General features: G+C 41.9%; 1 protein-coding gene and 1 pseudogene across 1 annotated transcript; both read right to left on the reverse strand.

Annotated features, from left to right (window-relative positions):
- Positions 1–4,103: 4,103 nt before the first annotated feature.
- On the reverse strand, positions 4,104–5,834 carry DEFB132 (defensin beta 132). The gene is made up of 2 exons (XM_032419401.1): positions 5,647–5,834; positions 4,104–4,427 (listed from the first exon to the last, which is right to left on the reverse strand). Exons 1-2 carry the CDS (start codon positions 5,696–5,698, stop codon positions 4,150–4,152), a joined length of 330 nt encoding a protein of 109 aa, XP_032275292.1. The 5' UTR covers positions 5,699–5,834; the 3' UTR covers positions 4,104–4,149.
- Positions 5,835–12,362: 6,528 nt separating this feature from the next.
- Positions 12,363–13,093, reverse strand: LOC116641935 (annotated as a pseudogene).
- Between the last annotated feature and the right edge of the window lie 2,597 nt (positions 13,094–15,690).

The raw sequence follows: 15,690 nt of genomic DNA on the forward strand, positions 1-15,690 counted from the left end.
ATACCTCTCATTCCTGGATATTTAGGTAGTTTCTAGTTTTCCACTCTTCTAATCTATGCTGTTAGGATTATGTTTGTACAATACATTTAAAAAAACATGGATTCTTGGGGTGCCTGGGTGGCTCAGTCGTTAAGCGTCTGCCTTTGGCTCAGGTCATGATCCCACGGTCCTGGGATAACTGAAGTATACTTGACATATAATATCATATTAGTTTCAGGGGTACAACATACTGGTTGGACAGTTATATGCATTACTCAGTGCTCACCATGAGAAGTGTAGTTACTATCTGTCATAAGTTATAATAGCATTGTACTACTATTACAATATTATTGACTATATTCCCTATGCTATACTTTTCATCCTGGAAGTTTATTTTATAAGTGGAAGTCTATAACTTCTAATCCCTTTCCGTATTTTGCTTCCCTACCTCACAACTACCAGTTTATTTTCTGTATTTATGACTGTTTCTCTCTGTTCTTGTTGTTCTTTGTTTATGCATTTGTTTTGTTTTCTAGATTCAACGTATAAGTGAAATCATATGGTCCTTCTCTGACTTATTTCACTTAGCATAATACCCTCTAGGTCCATTCATGTTGTTGCAGATGACAAGATGTCATTCTTTTTATGGTTGAGTAATATTTCATTATGTACATATAATATTTGTTTAATTTGCATTTATTTGATTCCAAGTAAGATACTGTTTGCCTCATGTTCTTTGGCCATTTTAGACAGTTAAGTTGCTAGTTCATGTCACTTATCCATTTTTCTACTGGGGGTTTCATATTTTCCTTCTCTTTAAAATTTTGTTTTCTCCTTTTTTTCTTTAAAGATTTTATTTATTTATTTGACAGAGAGAGAGAGTGAGAGAGAGTGCGTGCACAAGCAGGGAGATCAGTGGGTAGAGGGAGAGGGAGAAGCAGGCTCCCGGAGAAGCAGGGAGACCGATGCAGGGCTCGATCCCAGGACTCTGGGATCATGACCTGAGCTGAAGGCAGACACTTAACCGACTGAGCCACCCAGGTGCCCCTCATGTTTTCCTTCTTACTTTATGTTAACTTACTATATTTTTAGGGTATCAGCACTTTTTTTTTTTTTTTTAAAGATTTTATTTATTTATTTGATAGAGACACAGTGAGAGAGGGAACACAATCAGGGGGAGTGGGAGAGAGAGAAGCAGGCTTCCCGCTGAGCGGGGAGCCCGATGTGGGGCTCGATCCCAGGACCCTGGGACCATGACCTGAGCCGAAGGCAGACGCTTAACGACTGAGCCACCCAGGCGCCCCTAGGGTATCAGCACTTTATCATATATGTCTCACTTTGTCATTTACCTAAGTATTTATGATACTTTAATTTTTCTGTTTCACTTTGACGTTTATTTTATTTTAATAGCTTTTTTTGAGGTATAATTGACATACAATAAACTGTATACATTTAAAGTGTCCAAGTTGGTAAGGTTTTGCCTTATGTATACCCCTGCTAAGCCATCACCATAGTCAAGGTAATGACCACATTCATCACTTCAGAGTATCCTCATGGCCCTTTGTAATTCCTCTCTCCAGTCCGCCCCACCCACCCTCCCTATTCCTGGGCAACCACTGGTCTGCTTTCTGTCATTAGCACTTACTTTGAATTTTGGAGAATTTTATATAAATGGAATAATACAGAATACACTTTTTGGGTAATTAATTATTAAAGAAATACAAATTAAAACCACAATGAGATACCACTACACACCTATTAGAGAGGTTAAAATTAAAAAGACTGACTATATACCAAGTGCTGGTGAGGGTGAGGGGCAAGTGGACCTATACTGATGGTGGGAATGTATAATGACACAAGCATCTTGGGGAACAGTTTGGTATTTCTTTAAAAGTTAAGCATTCACCTACCATGTGATCCAGCCATTCCACTCCTAGGTATTTACCTAAGAGAAATGAAAGCATAGGTCCATACAAATACTTGTACATGAATGTTCATAGAAGCTTTATTTGTAAATAACTCCAAACTGGGAACAACCCAAATGTCTATCAACAAATCTGGATAAATAAATTGTGGTATATTCATACTATGGAATAGTACTCATAAATCAAAAGAAGTGAACTATTGATACATGCAACAATATGGATAGGTTTCAAAATGATATTTTTTGACATGGAAGTTAATATTTTATGCTATATAATCATCAACTTAATTTTACATGAATTTTTCCTTTATTGCCATACTTAGAGCTTCCTTGCTCCCAAATTAAGTATTTAACTATATAATCTTTTTTTTTTTTTTTAAGAGAGAGAGTGTGTGTGCATGCACGTGAGCAGCAGGGGGTGCGGGGGTGCAGAGGGAGAGGGAGAATCCCAAGCAGGCTCCACACCCAGTGCGGAGCCCAAGGCAGGGCTGGATCACACAACCCTGAGATCATGACCCGAACCAAAAATCAAGAGTCAGATGCATAACCAACTGAGCCACCCAGGTGCCCCTCACTATATAATTTTTTATTTTTATTTTATTTTATTTTTTTATTTTTTTTAAAGATTTTATTTATTTATTTGAGAGAGAGGTTGAGAGAGAGAGAGCACATGAGAGGGGAGAGGATCAGAGGGAGAAGCAGACTCCCTGTGAGCAGGGAGCCTGATGTGGGAATCGATCCAGGGACTCCAGGATCATGGCCTGAGCCGAAGGCAGTCACTCAACCAACTGACCCACCCAGGTGCCCTATATAATTTTTTAATACTTTATTTTTCACACTGTCATTTTTAAACCATCTGGACTTAATTCTGGTTTGAGGTATGAGGTAGGGAATTGGCATATAAGTTTTTTGTATGGTTAGCTAGTTTCCAGGATTGCTTGGAATTGTTTAGGCCTGAGTGTCCTGGTTTGTTTCTCTTGGGTGGAATTTGGCATCTGTCACATAAATGTTATACAAAATTAATGGACATCAAATGTAAGAGGAAACTTATGTATAATCCTGCTTTCCAACAACAACAAAAAAAAGTCATAATTTTCATGAGTTTCATTGTATCATTTGAAGAGATAGTTTGACATAATGGCAACCATAGCATAAGTGGTATTTTGGATAATGTTATTAGTGTGTACTGTATTTTATAAGTGTTTTCATTTGTCCATAATTATACATATACATATTTATATACATAATTATACATATACATAATCATTAGTATATAATATTTCATCCTTTAGAGTTTTCTCATTTTCTTGCCATTTTAAATAACATTGCATTGCACATCTTTGTGCCTTTTTGCTTCTTTTGAATTAACTTAACAAATGGATAGATTCCTAGAAGTTATGTTTACTGGGTTAAACAAATAGAAGTTCTGTTTCTTTGTTCTTATTTCCACCTGGCTTTGCAACAGGGTTATGCCAATTTTATATTGTGGGTGGGCACGTTGGAGTCACAAGCATCATTGCAGAGCGTGTTACCATGTTGGATCTATGTATTTGGTCTATTTTATTACACAAATGAGTAAGTGAATGCCTCATCAGTCAGTCTACATGGCTGACCCAAACATACACTTTTAGCCCTTTCCTTTCTCACCTCATGCTCTGTGGCGGCCGTGGAGGAGCACCTCTTGGACCTCCGTTCCCGAGAAGCTGCTGAGAGTGCGGTTGGTGGATGGCCTCCAGCTACCACACTGCCAGGTCCATGGTAACATTCACCTCCAGGCCACGTTCTCCAGGGGCCGCTCCCAGCCATGACTATGCTCCATGGGGTACCAGAGCCTGGTGATCTCTGCCCTGGGCGGGGCTCCTCTGAGGGGGCGATCCTTGCTTTGAGCCTTTCCGTTAGCCTTAGATCTGTAAACTCAGGCTCCTCCTGGGCAGTCCTCCTGTCGCCCTCCTTTTACAGATCCCAGACCCGCATTGCGGTCTGAAGACTCTCCTGCCTCCTTCTGCCCCTCACCTTCCTCCATCATAGGCCTTTGCCCCCCCCGTGAGTCTTTTCATGTCCAATTCCACCTTGACTTCCGCTCTTGGAGGCCCCAAACTGACACATGCCGGGTGGATGAGCGCATAGGGCAGTCATTTGCATAGGATAGATACAAACTCCAGTGTTTATTAAGTGAATGACGGAGTGATGTAGAAGACAGGAGCTTTGAGATGGGTCATAAATTGGAGCCTCAGAAGGAAGGAGCCTCAACCTTTTATAGGGGTACGGTAGTTATGTTGAATACTTGGAAATGACAGTGGTTTTGGTGGTATACCCATTTGATGCTCCTCATTTTGTCTTTTTGTAGTTTTTCTGCAGCGGTTCTGAGCTTTGTGGACAGGAGGTGGTGCGATGGTCCTTAAGGGGTCTTTGACACAGCACAGTTTGTACCTGTCGCACATGAATATGGATCTTTCCAGGGAGTTGCAGGACATCTTGCAGCGTCCCGGGAACTTGTGCGTGCACCTTGCCCCGCCCCCACTGGCTGCAGAGGAGAGGACAAGAGTGGAGGTTAAGGGTAGAAGCAGCCCAGGGTCTTCCCAGGGGTCGGGGCTGTGTAGGAGTGTTTGGCGTTTTATTCTGAGATGTATGCTTGAGATAGCTGGCAATTGAGACGTGGGGAGGCAGGGAAGAGGAGACAGAACTTGCCTTGACTGCTGGCCTTTGGGAACTCTAAGGAGCTCTCCCTCTGCCAGTCTTTGTGGCTTCGCCTCTGTAGTTAAAGCCTGTACTTTTCGCTGTCACTGCTACCACAGAATGTATGCGTGAAACCAGGTCTTCACGTCAGGGAGGAACTTGAACACTTGAAAGGGGGAATTAGGGCTATTCTTACCCCACAGCCTCCACTTTATATGATGTTTCTGCCTCATTTGTTCTCAGGGAATATGAAACTAAATATCAGTCAACCCAGGGCAAAGGAAAAAAAAAGTCACATCATTCCCGAAGGCATTAAAGGGAAAGTGACTGTTGCTACTGACAGGGTATTTGTGCATTCATACACTGCCTGACACCAGGGGCACTTTCTGGTTAATTCTGAGGGCTTTATCTCCGCTCTGTCTGCCATCACCTCAGCACTGGCATTTTCTGAGAACCCTTCTCCTCTGGCTTTCTACACACCCATTGCCTGGCTCTCTGCTTTCTCTCTCTTTCTCTCTGGCTCTGCATGCTCTCCTCACCCCAGGGTTCAAGTTGAGCACCTTGTTTGCCATCCTGCGTGAACTTGCCCTCTGAGAGGTCTCTTTGCCCTGCCTGCCAGCATTCTGTTGGACACAGGGATGGGACCCCTCTGTCTTCCTCCCAGGCGCGGTCTTTCCTCCAAGCACTAACCCTGGGGCTGATTTGGCAGGATGAAAATGGCAGAGAGAGATGCCTTCTCAGCATCTTAGGAGTTTAGTAGATATAGGGAGCTCACGAAAAGTGAAAGAAAGATATTTTGGACCAGGTTGAGGCTGACTCTTGTTTTAGAACAGGAAAAAAATTTGGGGGACTGATTTTTGTATAAGGTCTTATATAGGGTGGTGGCTGGGTCCAGGGTGTTGAGGCTGGTGGTGAGTATTGAGAGATCCCCCACCTTAGGTTGGAACTCAGTAGGGTGAGTCCTGCCTCCAAGCCTCAGACTGGCTTGTCTGTCACCAGGTCTGTCAACCAGATCTGCTAGTGTTCCTGGCCCCCAGCCCTCCTCCCTTCTCCTCCATCCATTTTACCTGTAGTCATCAGGAATCCAAAGGATGCAAAGACCAGGAGCAGGAGCTTCATGGCTGAAGGGGTGGTTTGGGGAGCAGGTGGTGGTTTAATGGAGTCTGGGCCCTGTTTGTGATGTGCTTGGAGCTACTGCCTTTATAGGAGCCACATGATGCCAGGATACTGGGCAGTGAGCCAGGGAAGAGTTCTTTGCCACCCAGAACAGTCAGAGTAGATCATGATGTCTACTAGTCTGGAGCTTTGATTGATTTATTGAGCACCTGTATTCTAGGCTGTTGGGAGGGGAAGAGGCAGAATAAAGAGAACATCAGTTCACAGCACCCATCTTTCAAACTCTGCTTTCTAGCCAGTGTTGGTGAGAATGAGTACTCTCTTTCACTGTTGCTGGGCGTGCTGATTGGTATTGTTTTGCTTTTGGAGAGCAATTTGGCAATATACATCAGAAGTCTTGAAAAATATCTATATTTTGCCTCAGGAACTATTCTTGGACTTTTGTCTAATGGAAATAATTGAACAAGTAAGTACACTAACAGGTTTATCTCAACATTGTTTGCAATAGCAGAAAAACTGAAAGCGATCTAAATGATGGTAAAACATGAATGCAATTGAATATAAAATATAATCAAACACCATGCAGTGATTAGACCTATAGGAGAGACTCATTCACTAGGAGGGCAGCTCAGTAAGGACACTCCAACACTCTTCTGTTTCAATTAGAAATGTGTGAGGTTGCAAGAGACAGGCAACTCAGCTAGCAGTGGCTTACCTCATAGAAGTATCTAGTATTTATCCAACAAGAAGAAGAGGGGGATTTGGTGGTGGTATGAAGTCGTTCTTGGATCCTTCTTCTCTGCTCTCCTCAGCGTGTAGATGTGCTGATAACCGGTTTATTCTCTCCTATCTCCAAATCCACCCTTCTTTGTCCTGCTCTGCAATACTGGATTTGGGTCCTGGAAACATGCCTCTTTTGCCAACTGGCCCTGTGTTAGGTTTTGACAATAGAGGGTGTTGGAGGAATACCACAAAGCGATAATCCCCTTCTGGGTTCCAGTTTTCCATTTTTAAATTCAGCCAAGGAGCCCTGTGGCTCTCAGACGAGCCCCAGCCTTGCCCAGGCCAGACTCTTTCCACCTGGTGGCCAGTCCAGTAGCAGCGCTGGCTGTGTCCTCAGGCAACTGTCTGCCCAGTGACCACGTCTGCAGATCAGCTCTGGCCTGCTCCCTCGGGTGAGTTTCCTTGTCACTGCTCTGTGGCAACCACATCCTCTTTGAAGAGAATGTGTGAGGTGTATGTGGCTCTTCTAAGTCCTTAGTTCCTCCACTGGAAATCAGAAGTAGGGAAATGTGTTCTTTCTCTGACATTAATATTGCTACTACTTCAGGTCCACAATCATTTACCTTTTTTTTGTTGATTAGGCCATTTAGCAGTTTTTATTTAATTGTCTTTTTGGGAGAGTAAAGCAATAGACCCTTGAAGTAGTTTGACCCAGATGTATACTTTGTCCATTTCCATACCATGTATATACCCACCAATAGGAATAATAGCCATTAACAGATTGACCCTTATGACTAAATGGGACATTTTCCAGACTGGTCACTATATCCCTCCTGGGATGTTCTTCCAATTTGTAAAAATGACTTTTCTTGTTTGCCCTATGGGTACACGACTTGCACCCTAGAGGAGTCAGCAACCATTCCAAAATTTCTGGGACTCACCTCGATGCTTCCACAGCTACTCTCAGGAGTGGGTCTGAAGGAGTGACTGTCTTGGGGAGGGTAAGAGATATCACCTTATTCATGGGGAGTGGGCATTTAAGCTCTAAACAATAGTATGAAATCTGTTAGTCATGCTAGACAAAAATCACCAAGGAAATCACCTTAGATGTACAATAGACCAGCCTGAGTTCCTTGGCCTAGGTATCTTAGAGCCAATAGAATTCTCTTGACTCAGTTGGGCAGCAAGGGGGCATCTTCACATTGGCTAATATATCATGTTTTGTATTAGTCGATACCAGCTGACTAATTGGGTTAGAATAATAAGTTTCCTGCACAGGAATAGGTAGAATAGTTGGACTTGGCATGCTGTTTAGCACTCTAGAAACACTTCTCTTAGCTTGGTCTGGGTACCCTAAGTCCCTGGTTTAGGAAAGAACTTCAGGTGCTACTTGCTGTTTCAGTTATCTGTTGCTACATAACAAACTGGCTTAGAACAATAACAGTCATTCATTCAGCTCATGAATTTGCAGTTTGTGCAGGGTTCAGTAGAAGAGGCTCATCTCTGCTCCACATGGTGTCCACTGGGGCATGTCAACGAGGGCTGGAGGATCTATTTCCAAGATGGCTCACTCATACGACTGGTGCTGATTGTCAGTTGGAAACTCAGTGGGCATGAGGGTTCTCTTCATTTAGGCCTCTCCATGTGGGCTTCCTTACAGAATGGTGGCTGGGTTTCAAAGGTGAGCATCCCAAGAGAAAGGGACTAGCTTTCTGATTGCCTTGTCTTCAATAGGTGTAACTCAGAGAACATCAATCAAGGCTGAAGAAGCAAGTAATAAAAGTATAGACATATTTGGCAATGTAGAGATAACATTGAGAAAGAGTATTGTATTGACTCATCTTGGATGGTGTTGGAAAAGGAGAAGAAAGAAAAAATATGCTAATTATGTCATTGTTCTAGAAGGGAACTAGTAGATACTGTAAAAAGAGAGGAATATCTAAGGGTACTGTATAAAGTTTTTGTTACAAAGATGAGCACTCAAAAGTCTAAATCTAATTAAATGTCTGCAACCTAAATATCAGAAGACCACACACAAATACTATGTAGTGAAGGACTTTTTAAAAACATAAAAAATACTTAATTTAAAATATTGCAGAATTCAGATTAAATATTTACCTGCCCTATCATTCACTTTGAAAATTTCATATTAGATCATAAGGCAAGCCCAACTCTACACTATATATAAGATAACTAAATTTCTGTTTTAGAAAGCAAGAGAGGTCTGGCTTGAAAAGTGTTACAAACATACCAGTGCTCCTATCTTGTCTGTACCCTTGGAACCTGGAGCAAACTGGCTTTTTCTGGAGTGACACCACTGCTCTATGAGCTGGAGCTTATGCTGGGGTCATGGAACCTTTGTCTTCTTGGCTTGCACCTCTTGGAACCTCTGCCTATGAGGTGGGAGGGTGATCACAGTCCAAGTATTCTTGGTTTGGTGCGCCTGGGGTAGAGCCTCCACCCTAGGAGTGGGAGTTAGGTGGAGGGGAGGGAGGTTCAGTCTTTTGGACTGTGCTTGCCTTGATTAGAGCTGGGGTGAAGGCTGGAATGAGAGACACTTCTCCTGGGGTGGAACTATAACTCTATCGCTGGGGGCTGGGGGAAAGAGAGTCACTGTATTTTGAGCTGCCCCTGCCAGGAGTTCATGGACCTGCTGTGTGTGTGTGTGTGTGTGTGTGTGTGTGTGTGTGTGTTTGTGTTTGTGTGTGTGTGTGTGTGTGTGTGTATTGGGAGCAAGTGCTGGTCCCAATGTTACAGACTCCTACTGTCTTATTGAGATTTAGTAGTTTTCTTGAATAAGTGCTTCCTGATTTGCTGTATACCCTTAGGTAAATTTCCAGGGACTTAACTTTAAAACTTTTTTGTCCTTTCTTTTTCCCAGAGACTTTTAAATGATTGTTTTTGTGATTTTCACCAGTGAAATGGTGAGGATGGAGAGGACCTGCTGAGTTTCTCACATAGCTGAAGTACTCCTTTTATAAGGGCTTTTAAATTTTATTTTATTTTTTAAAATTTATTTTATTTATTTATTTTTAAGTAGGCTCCACAACCAACATGGGGCTTGAACTCATGACCCTGAAATCAAGAGTCGCATGCTCTACCAACTGAGCCAGCCAGGCGCCCCTATAAGGGTTTTTTAAATTTGATGTTTCAGAGACTCTTGAGTGACCAGTTCAGTGCAATAATTCCCTTCCATCCACTTCTGCATCCACTCATGTGTAGGGACCCTCCAGATTTGACAGGTGGTTCTCAGATCTAGTTGCCCGGTTTTGTGGTTTTCAAACTGTAGCATGTATCCTAGTCACCCGGAAGATTGACGAAAATGCAGATTGCTGAGCCCCTACCCCTAAAGTTGCTGATTTAGTGGGTCTCAGGTAGGTCTAAGATGGGCATTTCTTTTTTTTTTTTAATTTCTTTTTATTTTTTAGAAAGGGGAGAGGCAGAGATAGACTTTTTTTTTTGAGAGGGCGAGTGAGCCAGTGGGCGGGGGGGGGGGGAAGGAGGGAGGGGTAGAGGAAGAGGGAGAGAATCCCAAGCACTCTGCTGAGCATGGAGCTGGATGCAGGGCTCGATCTCATGACCTTGAGATCATGACCTGAGCTGAAATCAAGAATCAGACGCTCAACCAACTGAGCTACCCAGGTGCCCCTAAGATTGGCATTTCTGAAACATTCCCATGGTGTTGATGCTGCTGGTTCTGAGACCACACTTTTTTTTTTTTTAATTAAGGTATAATTGAATACATTATATTAATTTCAGGTATAGAACATAATGATTCTATATCTGTATAGAATTTCGATGGATTTAGAAATGATCACCGCACTAATAAGTCTACTTAACACCCATTAGCATACATAATTACGGAGTTTCCTTTTTCTTGTGTCGAGAACTTCAGATTTACTCTCTTAGCAACTTTCAAATATGCAATACAGTATTATTAAATATAGTTGCTATGTTGTATAGTCTGTCCCCATAACTTATTTATTTTATAGCTGGAAGTTTGTGCCATTTGATTCCCTTCATTCATTTGCCCACCCCTCATTCTCACCTCTGGCAACCAACATTCTGTTCTCTATTTCTGTGAGCTTGACTTTTGTTTGGTTTAGATTCCACATATAAGTAAGATCATATTACATTTGTCTTTCTCTGACTTAGCATAATGCCCTCAATCCATGCTGTTGCAAGTGGCAAGATTTCCTTCTTTTTATGGCTGAATAATATTCCATTGCATATATAAACCACATCTATCCATTCATTCACCAGTGGACACTTAGGTTGTTCCCATATCCTGGCTATTGTAAATAATGCTGCAGTGAACAAGATATCTTTTTAAATTAGTGTTTTTGTTTCCTTCAACTAAATACCTAGAAGTGGGATTGCTGGATCCTTGGTAGTTCCATCTATAATTTTTTGAAAAACTTCCATCCTCCATATTGTTTTCCACAGTGGCTGCACAAAGGCTCCTTTTTTGGAGACCACACTTTGAGAGCAACTGGCTTAATCTTACATTCAAGGCAAAATATTCTTGTTGAGGCACATGTTAGCACTTTTATTGTGCTTGTAGTCCACTTTCATTTTTTTCACTTTCACTTCTTTCTCTTTTTTCACTTAGTTTTGTTAATACCATCTGTGCATGCACGCGCACGCACGTGTGTATGTGTGTGGGTGCGTGTGCACATGCACATGTATGTTTGTATTTGCTACTGTTGGGGAGAATATAATTAAAAACAAAATCTCTTCTCAACCCATAAAACCTCCCCACAGAGGTAGAAGAGAAAGAAAACAGTTTTGTCACTGAATAGGCATTAAACCAGAACATGATACACATCATAGACAATCTGCTAAGAGATTGCAAAGACCGAAGTCTTACCCATATCTGTAGCCAAGCAGATACAACTCATTAGAGACATTTTCTCAAGATAAACGATCACTAGCCCTCAAGTAAGAGGATGTCAAAGTAGCATTTGTTACACATAGCTCATCCTAGATTCACTTGATAATTGGAGTGGCTATCTGTGTTTGCTGATTGGTTTCATCTAAAGGAAAAACAAAATTCTCATATCCTTGAATTTTGAAGCAAGGAACCCTAGGAATCTGCTGAGTTAGGCTCCTATCTATCCGCAGAAACTGGGAGATGTATGCCATCTTTCTTGATGACTACATTTCAAAGAGGTGGCTCCCAGGTCTTTGGAAAGACCTTCCCTGGGTTGTAAAGTGGTCAAGAGGTCTATTTACATTTTAAAAAGATTTGCATATGTTTTAAAGAGAAAGAACTTACAAGTTTTCTAAAGTAAATATTCTAAGGAAAGGGAGGGGAAGTGTAATAAGTCTCTAACAGGGAGAATGAAGGCTCTTTTTTTTTTTTTTTTTTAACTTTACACAGATTTTTATTACACAGAAGTTGTCACATATTTGGATACTTCTCTACTTTGTACACAATTATTCTTGCTTTCCACAGAAAGGCTGCTCCTTAACTTTTCATCTGGTGATGGCAAGCACTAAAATCCCGATTTTATTTTATTTTTTTAATTTAATTTTTTTATTTTTAAAGATTTTACTTATTTATTTGGCAGACAGAGAGACAGCATAAGCAGGAGGGGCGGCAGAGGGAGAGGGAGAAGCAGGCTCCCCACTGAGGAGGGAGCCTCACACTGGGCTCGATCCCAGGACCCGGAGGTCAAGACCTGAGCAGAAGGCAGATGCTTAACTGACTAAGCCACCAGGAGCCCCTAAAATCCCAATTTTAATAGAAGAGTAGTACAAATGCCTCAGTGATTTAAGTTGAAAGCAGTACATTGGTACATGGCTCTTGCACTCGGTTATCAGGATTGTGTAAATGTCTTTTTGTTCAAAAATATAAGATAAATTGTCTGTAGGCATGGACAATGACAGTAGTAAACTGTTGTATGTTGTCACCTGAAACCAGTAAGTGATGGTTGTAGTGATTTTCTTAAACATCAGCCAGTCTTTTCTTCAGTCATCTCCTTCAGCTGACTTCTTCAAAGTTATTATTGAGGAGCACAGCCTTGAGCTTCTTCTCACAGCTTATTAATAATGGTAAAGCACTATTCTAGAAATCAGAACATGCCACCTCCCATACCACTTCCCATACCACCCATCCTGCCCATTCCTGGGTCTTTCTGTTCTTTCAGAATTCTGGCAACTGCCACCTCTGCTGTAGTTGACAGAGACGCCACTCCAGCAGCATCCAAGAAAGCAGTTCTTACCACCAGTGACTCCTTTTTCCACCACGTTCGGAAAATCTCTAAAGCATAGTGTCATAACCAACTTCTGAGGAACTTTGCATAATTTTCTCAACTTTATCAATGATCCTTCAACACCTGCATTCTTAGCAGCAGTCACTGCAGGAATTTTGAGTGTTCTCTTAGTAATTTCTATACCAATTTTTTGATCTGCAGTAGCTGGAATCATTGAATCCAAGGCTGGAATGCACCGAAGCGGGGCACAACCATCTCCCAGAGCAATGCCTTCTTCAGCAGCAGCTCATGTAGCTTTGAGGGCATCTGTAATGCTGCCTTTCTTTTCATTCACTTCAACGTCACTTGTGCCACCAACCTTCAGCACAGCTACTCCATCTGAGAGTTTTGCCAGACGTTCATTCAGTAGCAGTCGTGGTGCCAGCCCCAGCCTCTTCATCTGTGTTATTGGCAACATCTTGAACAAGTTTAGCGCCAATATTTTCATATTTATCTTTTAAGTCAATGGAGTTTGTGAGGGTCACATCATCTTTTGTTACTTTGGGACTTCCCCAGTTCTGTTCATAATCACTGTTCTTCCCTTTGGCTTCATAGTCACGGCTCCCGCATCCGCTAAAGTCTACATTTTGAAACTTTAAGGCTCGGGCACCTGCACCCAGTTTTACATCTTCAGCATAGGCCCGAGTGAGATGGGGGCCAGGGCCCTGGACGCTGGCCTAATCTGGCGAAGGACTGCAGGTCATCGAAGCATTTCTGCGGGGCAGTGGCCGGGTGTGTGTGTGGCAAGGCAGGCCGTCAGAGGCGAGTAAGGCAAGGCTCTTATTTTTAATTTTTATTTGCCCTTACGCTATCCTGCTTGCTGTTTGCTTTAGGGAGGATTTAGGTATGTGGCAAATCATTTTCATCATGTATATGCCTTTCTTTTAATTTCAAAAAGTTAATTTTGATGTTCTTTCTATAGGTTCTTGAATTGGCTGCTTATTTTTATCTTCCTTTTATGTGTTTGTGTTTTTTTTTTTTTTTTTAACTTTACCAAACATCTTTGTGTGTTTTGTTTTAATCACATAAATAATATATAATATACTTTCTTTTAATTCTATGACTTTTTCAAACAAGTGTATGACTGCACGTTGGTAAGAATTGCCAAAATAAAAATTCTCAACAACACTAATTGCTGGTGAGGATGTGGAGAAACTGGGATCTCCTGCATTGCTGGTGGGAATGCAAAATGGCACAGTCACTCTGGAAGATGGCTTGTCAGTTTCTTTTAAAGTTAAACATGCACTTACCATCCATTGGACCTAGCAATCCTGCACCTGGGCATTTGCCCTAGTGAAATGAAAACCTAGGATCACACAAAAATCTGTAAACAAATGTTTATAGCAACTTTGTTTGTGATAGCCTAAACTGGAAAACCCCAAATGTCCTCAATGAGTGAAAGGAGAAAAAATCTGCACTGTATCTCTAGAATGCAATACTGTTCAGCAGTAAAGAGGAATGGGTTATTGATGCACACAGAAAATTGGATAAATCTTAAAGACATGCTGAGTGAGAGAAGCTAGTCACAAAACATTTTATTTAGGTGCCATTCTAGGAAAAGCAAAACCATAGTGATGGAAAGTAAATCAGTGGTTGCCAAGGGTTGTGGTGGGATGAAAGTTTGAATAAGAAGGGGAATTTTTTAGGCAATGAAGCTATTGTATGTTCTGTTTGTGGTGGTGGTTGCATGAATCTAAACATATCAAAATTCATAGAACTGTACACCAAAAGAACAAAAAGCCAAATTTACTCAGTGATATTGAGCAAATTATAAAAAATAATTGTATCATTCTCTACTTAGGGTTCTTTAGCTTCCTTTCAAAAATTTAATATGTCCAAGAGCTCTTTTCACACCTAAAAATGTGGATCTCCACAATTCTTTTCTAATTTTACATCACTTTACACATATGAATATACAGTGAGTTAGCCAAAAACAGTACTGTTTGATGAACATGTATTTTATTTTTCCAGTTTCTCCATTTACAAAAATGAGAATGATTATTTCCCATCACTTCAAATAGTTCTCATTCTTTTTTGAGAGAGAGAGAGAGAGAGAGAATCTTTTTTTTTTTTTAAGATTTTATTTATTTACTTGATAGAGAAAGACACAGTGAGAGAGAGAGAGGGAACACAAGCAGGGGGAGCGGGAGACGGAGAAGCAGGCTTCCCGCTGAGCAGGGAGCCCAATGTGGGGCTCGATCCCAGGACCCCGGGATCATGACTTGAGCTGAAGGCAGATGCTTAACGACTGAGCCACCCTGGAGCCCAAGAGAGAGAATCTTGAGCAGGCTCCACACCTGGCACTAAGCCTGATGCGGAGCTGGACATGGGGCTCCATCTCACAACCCTGAGCTCATGACCTGAGCTGAAATCAAGAGTCAGATGCTCAGGGCGCCTGGGTGGCTCATCGGTTAGGTGACTGCCTTCGGCTCAGGTCGTGATCCCGGGGTCCTGGGATCGAGTCCCGCATTGGGCTCCCTGCTCTGCGTGGAGCCTGCTTCTCCCTCTCCCACTCCCCCTGCTTGTGTTCCCTCTCTCGCTGTGTCTCTCTCTGTCAAATAAATAAATAAAATCTTTAAAAAAAAAAAAAAGAGTCAGATGCTCAATTGACTAAGCCACACAGGTGCAGGTGCCCCCAAATAGTTCTTCTGTTTGTGGTCATGCTGCCAGTTCAACACATGGGTTAATTTGATTTCTTTGCCTTTTAATTTTACTTTTAAGGTGTTGATTTTTTAAAAACAATTTTATTTATTTATTTGAGAAAGAAAGAGTGAGACACAGAGAGAGCATGAGGGGGGGAGGGGCAGAGGGAGAAGCAGACTCCCCGCTGAGCAGGGAGCCCGATGCTGGACTCGATCCCGGGACTCCAGGATCATGACCTGAGCCAAAGGCAGACGCTTAACCGACTGAGACACCCAGGCGCCCCAGGATGTTGATTTTTTATATTAGGTGAAATATTTAAGTGATTCCAAAGTTAAATCTTCCAAATAGGGTATATTCAGAGAAGTCTAGCTT

This window comes from Phoca vitulina, unplaced genomic scaffold (genome assembly GCF_004348235.1).
Source record: "Phoca vitulina isolate PV1807 unplaced genomic scaffold, GSC_HSeal_1.0 scaffold22, whole genome shotgun sequence".
Classification (NCBI taxonomy): Eukaryota; Metazoa; Chordata; class Mammalia; order Carnivora; family Phocidae; genus Phoca; species Phoca vitulina.

What these genes read in the sequence shown, in the direction of transcription:
- DEFB132 (XM_032419401.1), bottom strand. Translation starts at nt 5,698, where the DNA reads ATGAAGCTCCTGCTCCTGGTCTTTGCATCCTTTGGATTCCTGATGACT. An exon ending in TGGATTCCTGATGACTACAG is followed by an intron (nt 4,428 to 5,646) that starts GTAAAATGGATG and finishes TCTCCTCTGCAG; the next exon opens with CCAGTGGGGGCGGGGCAAGG.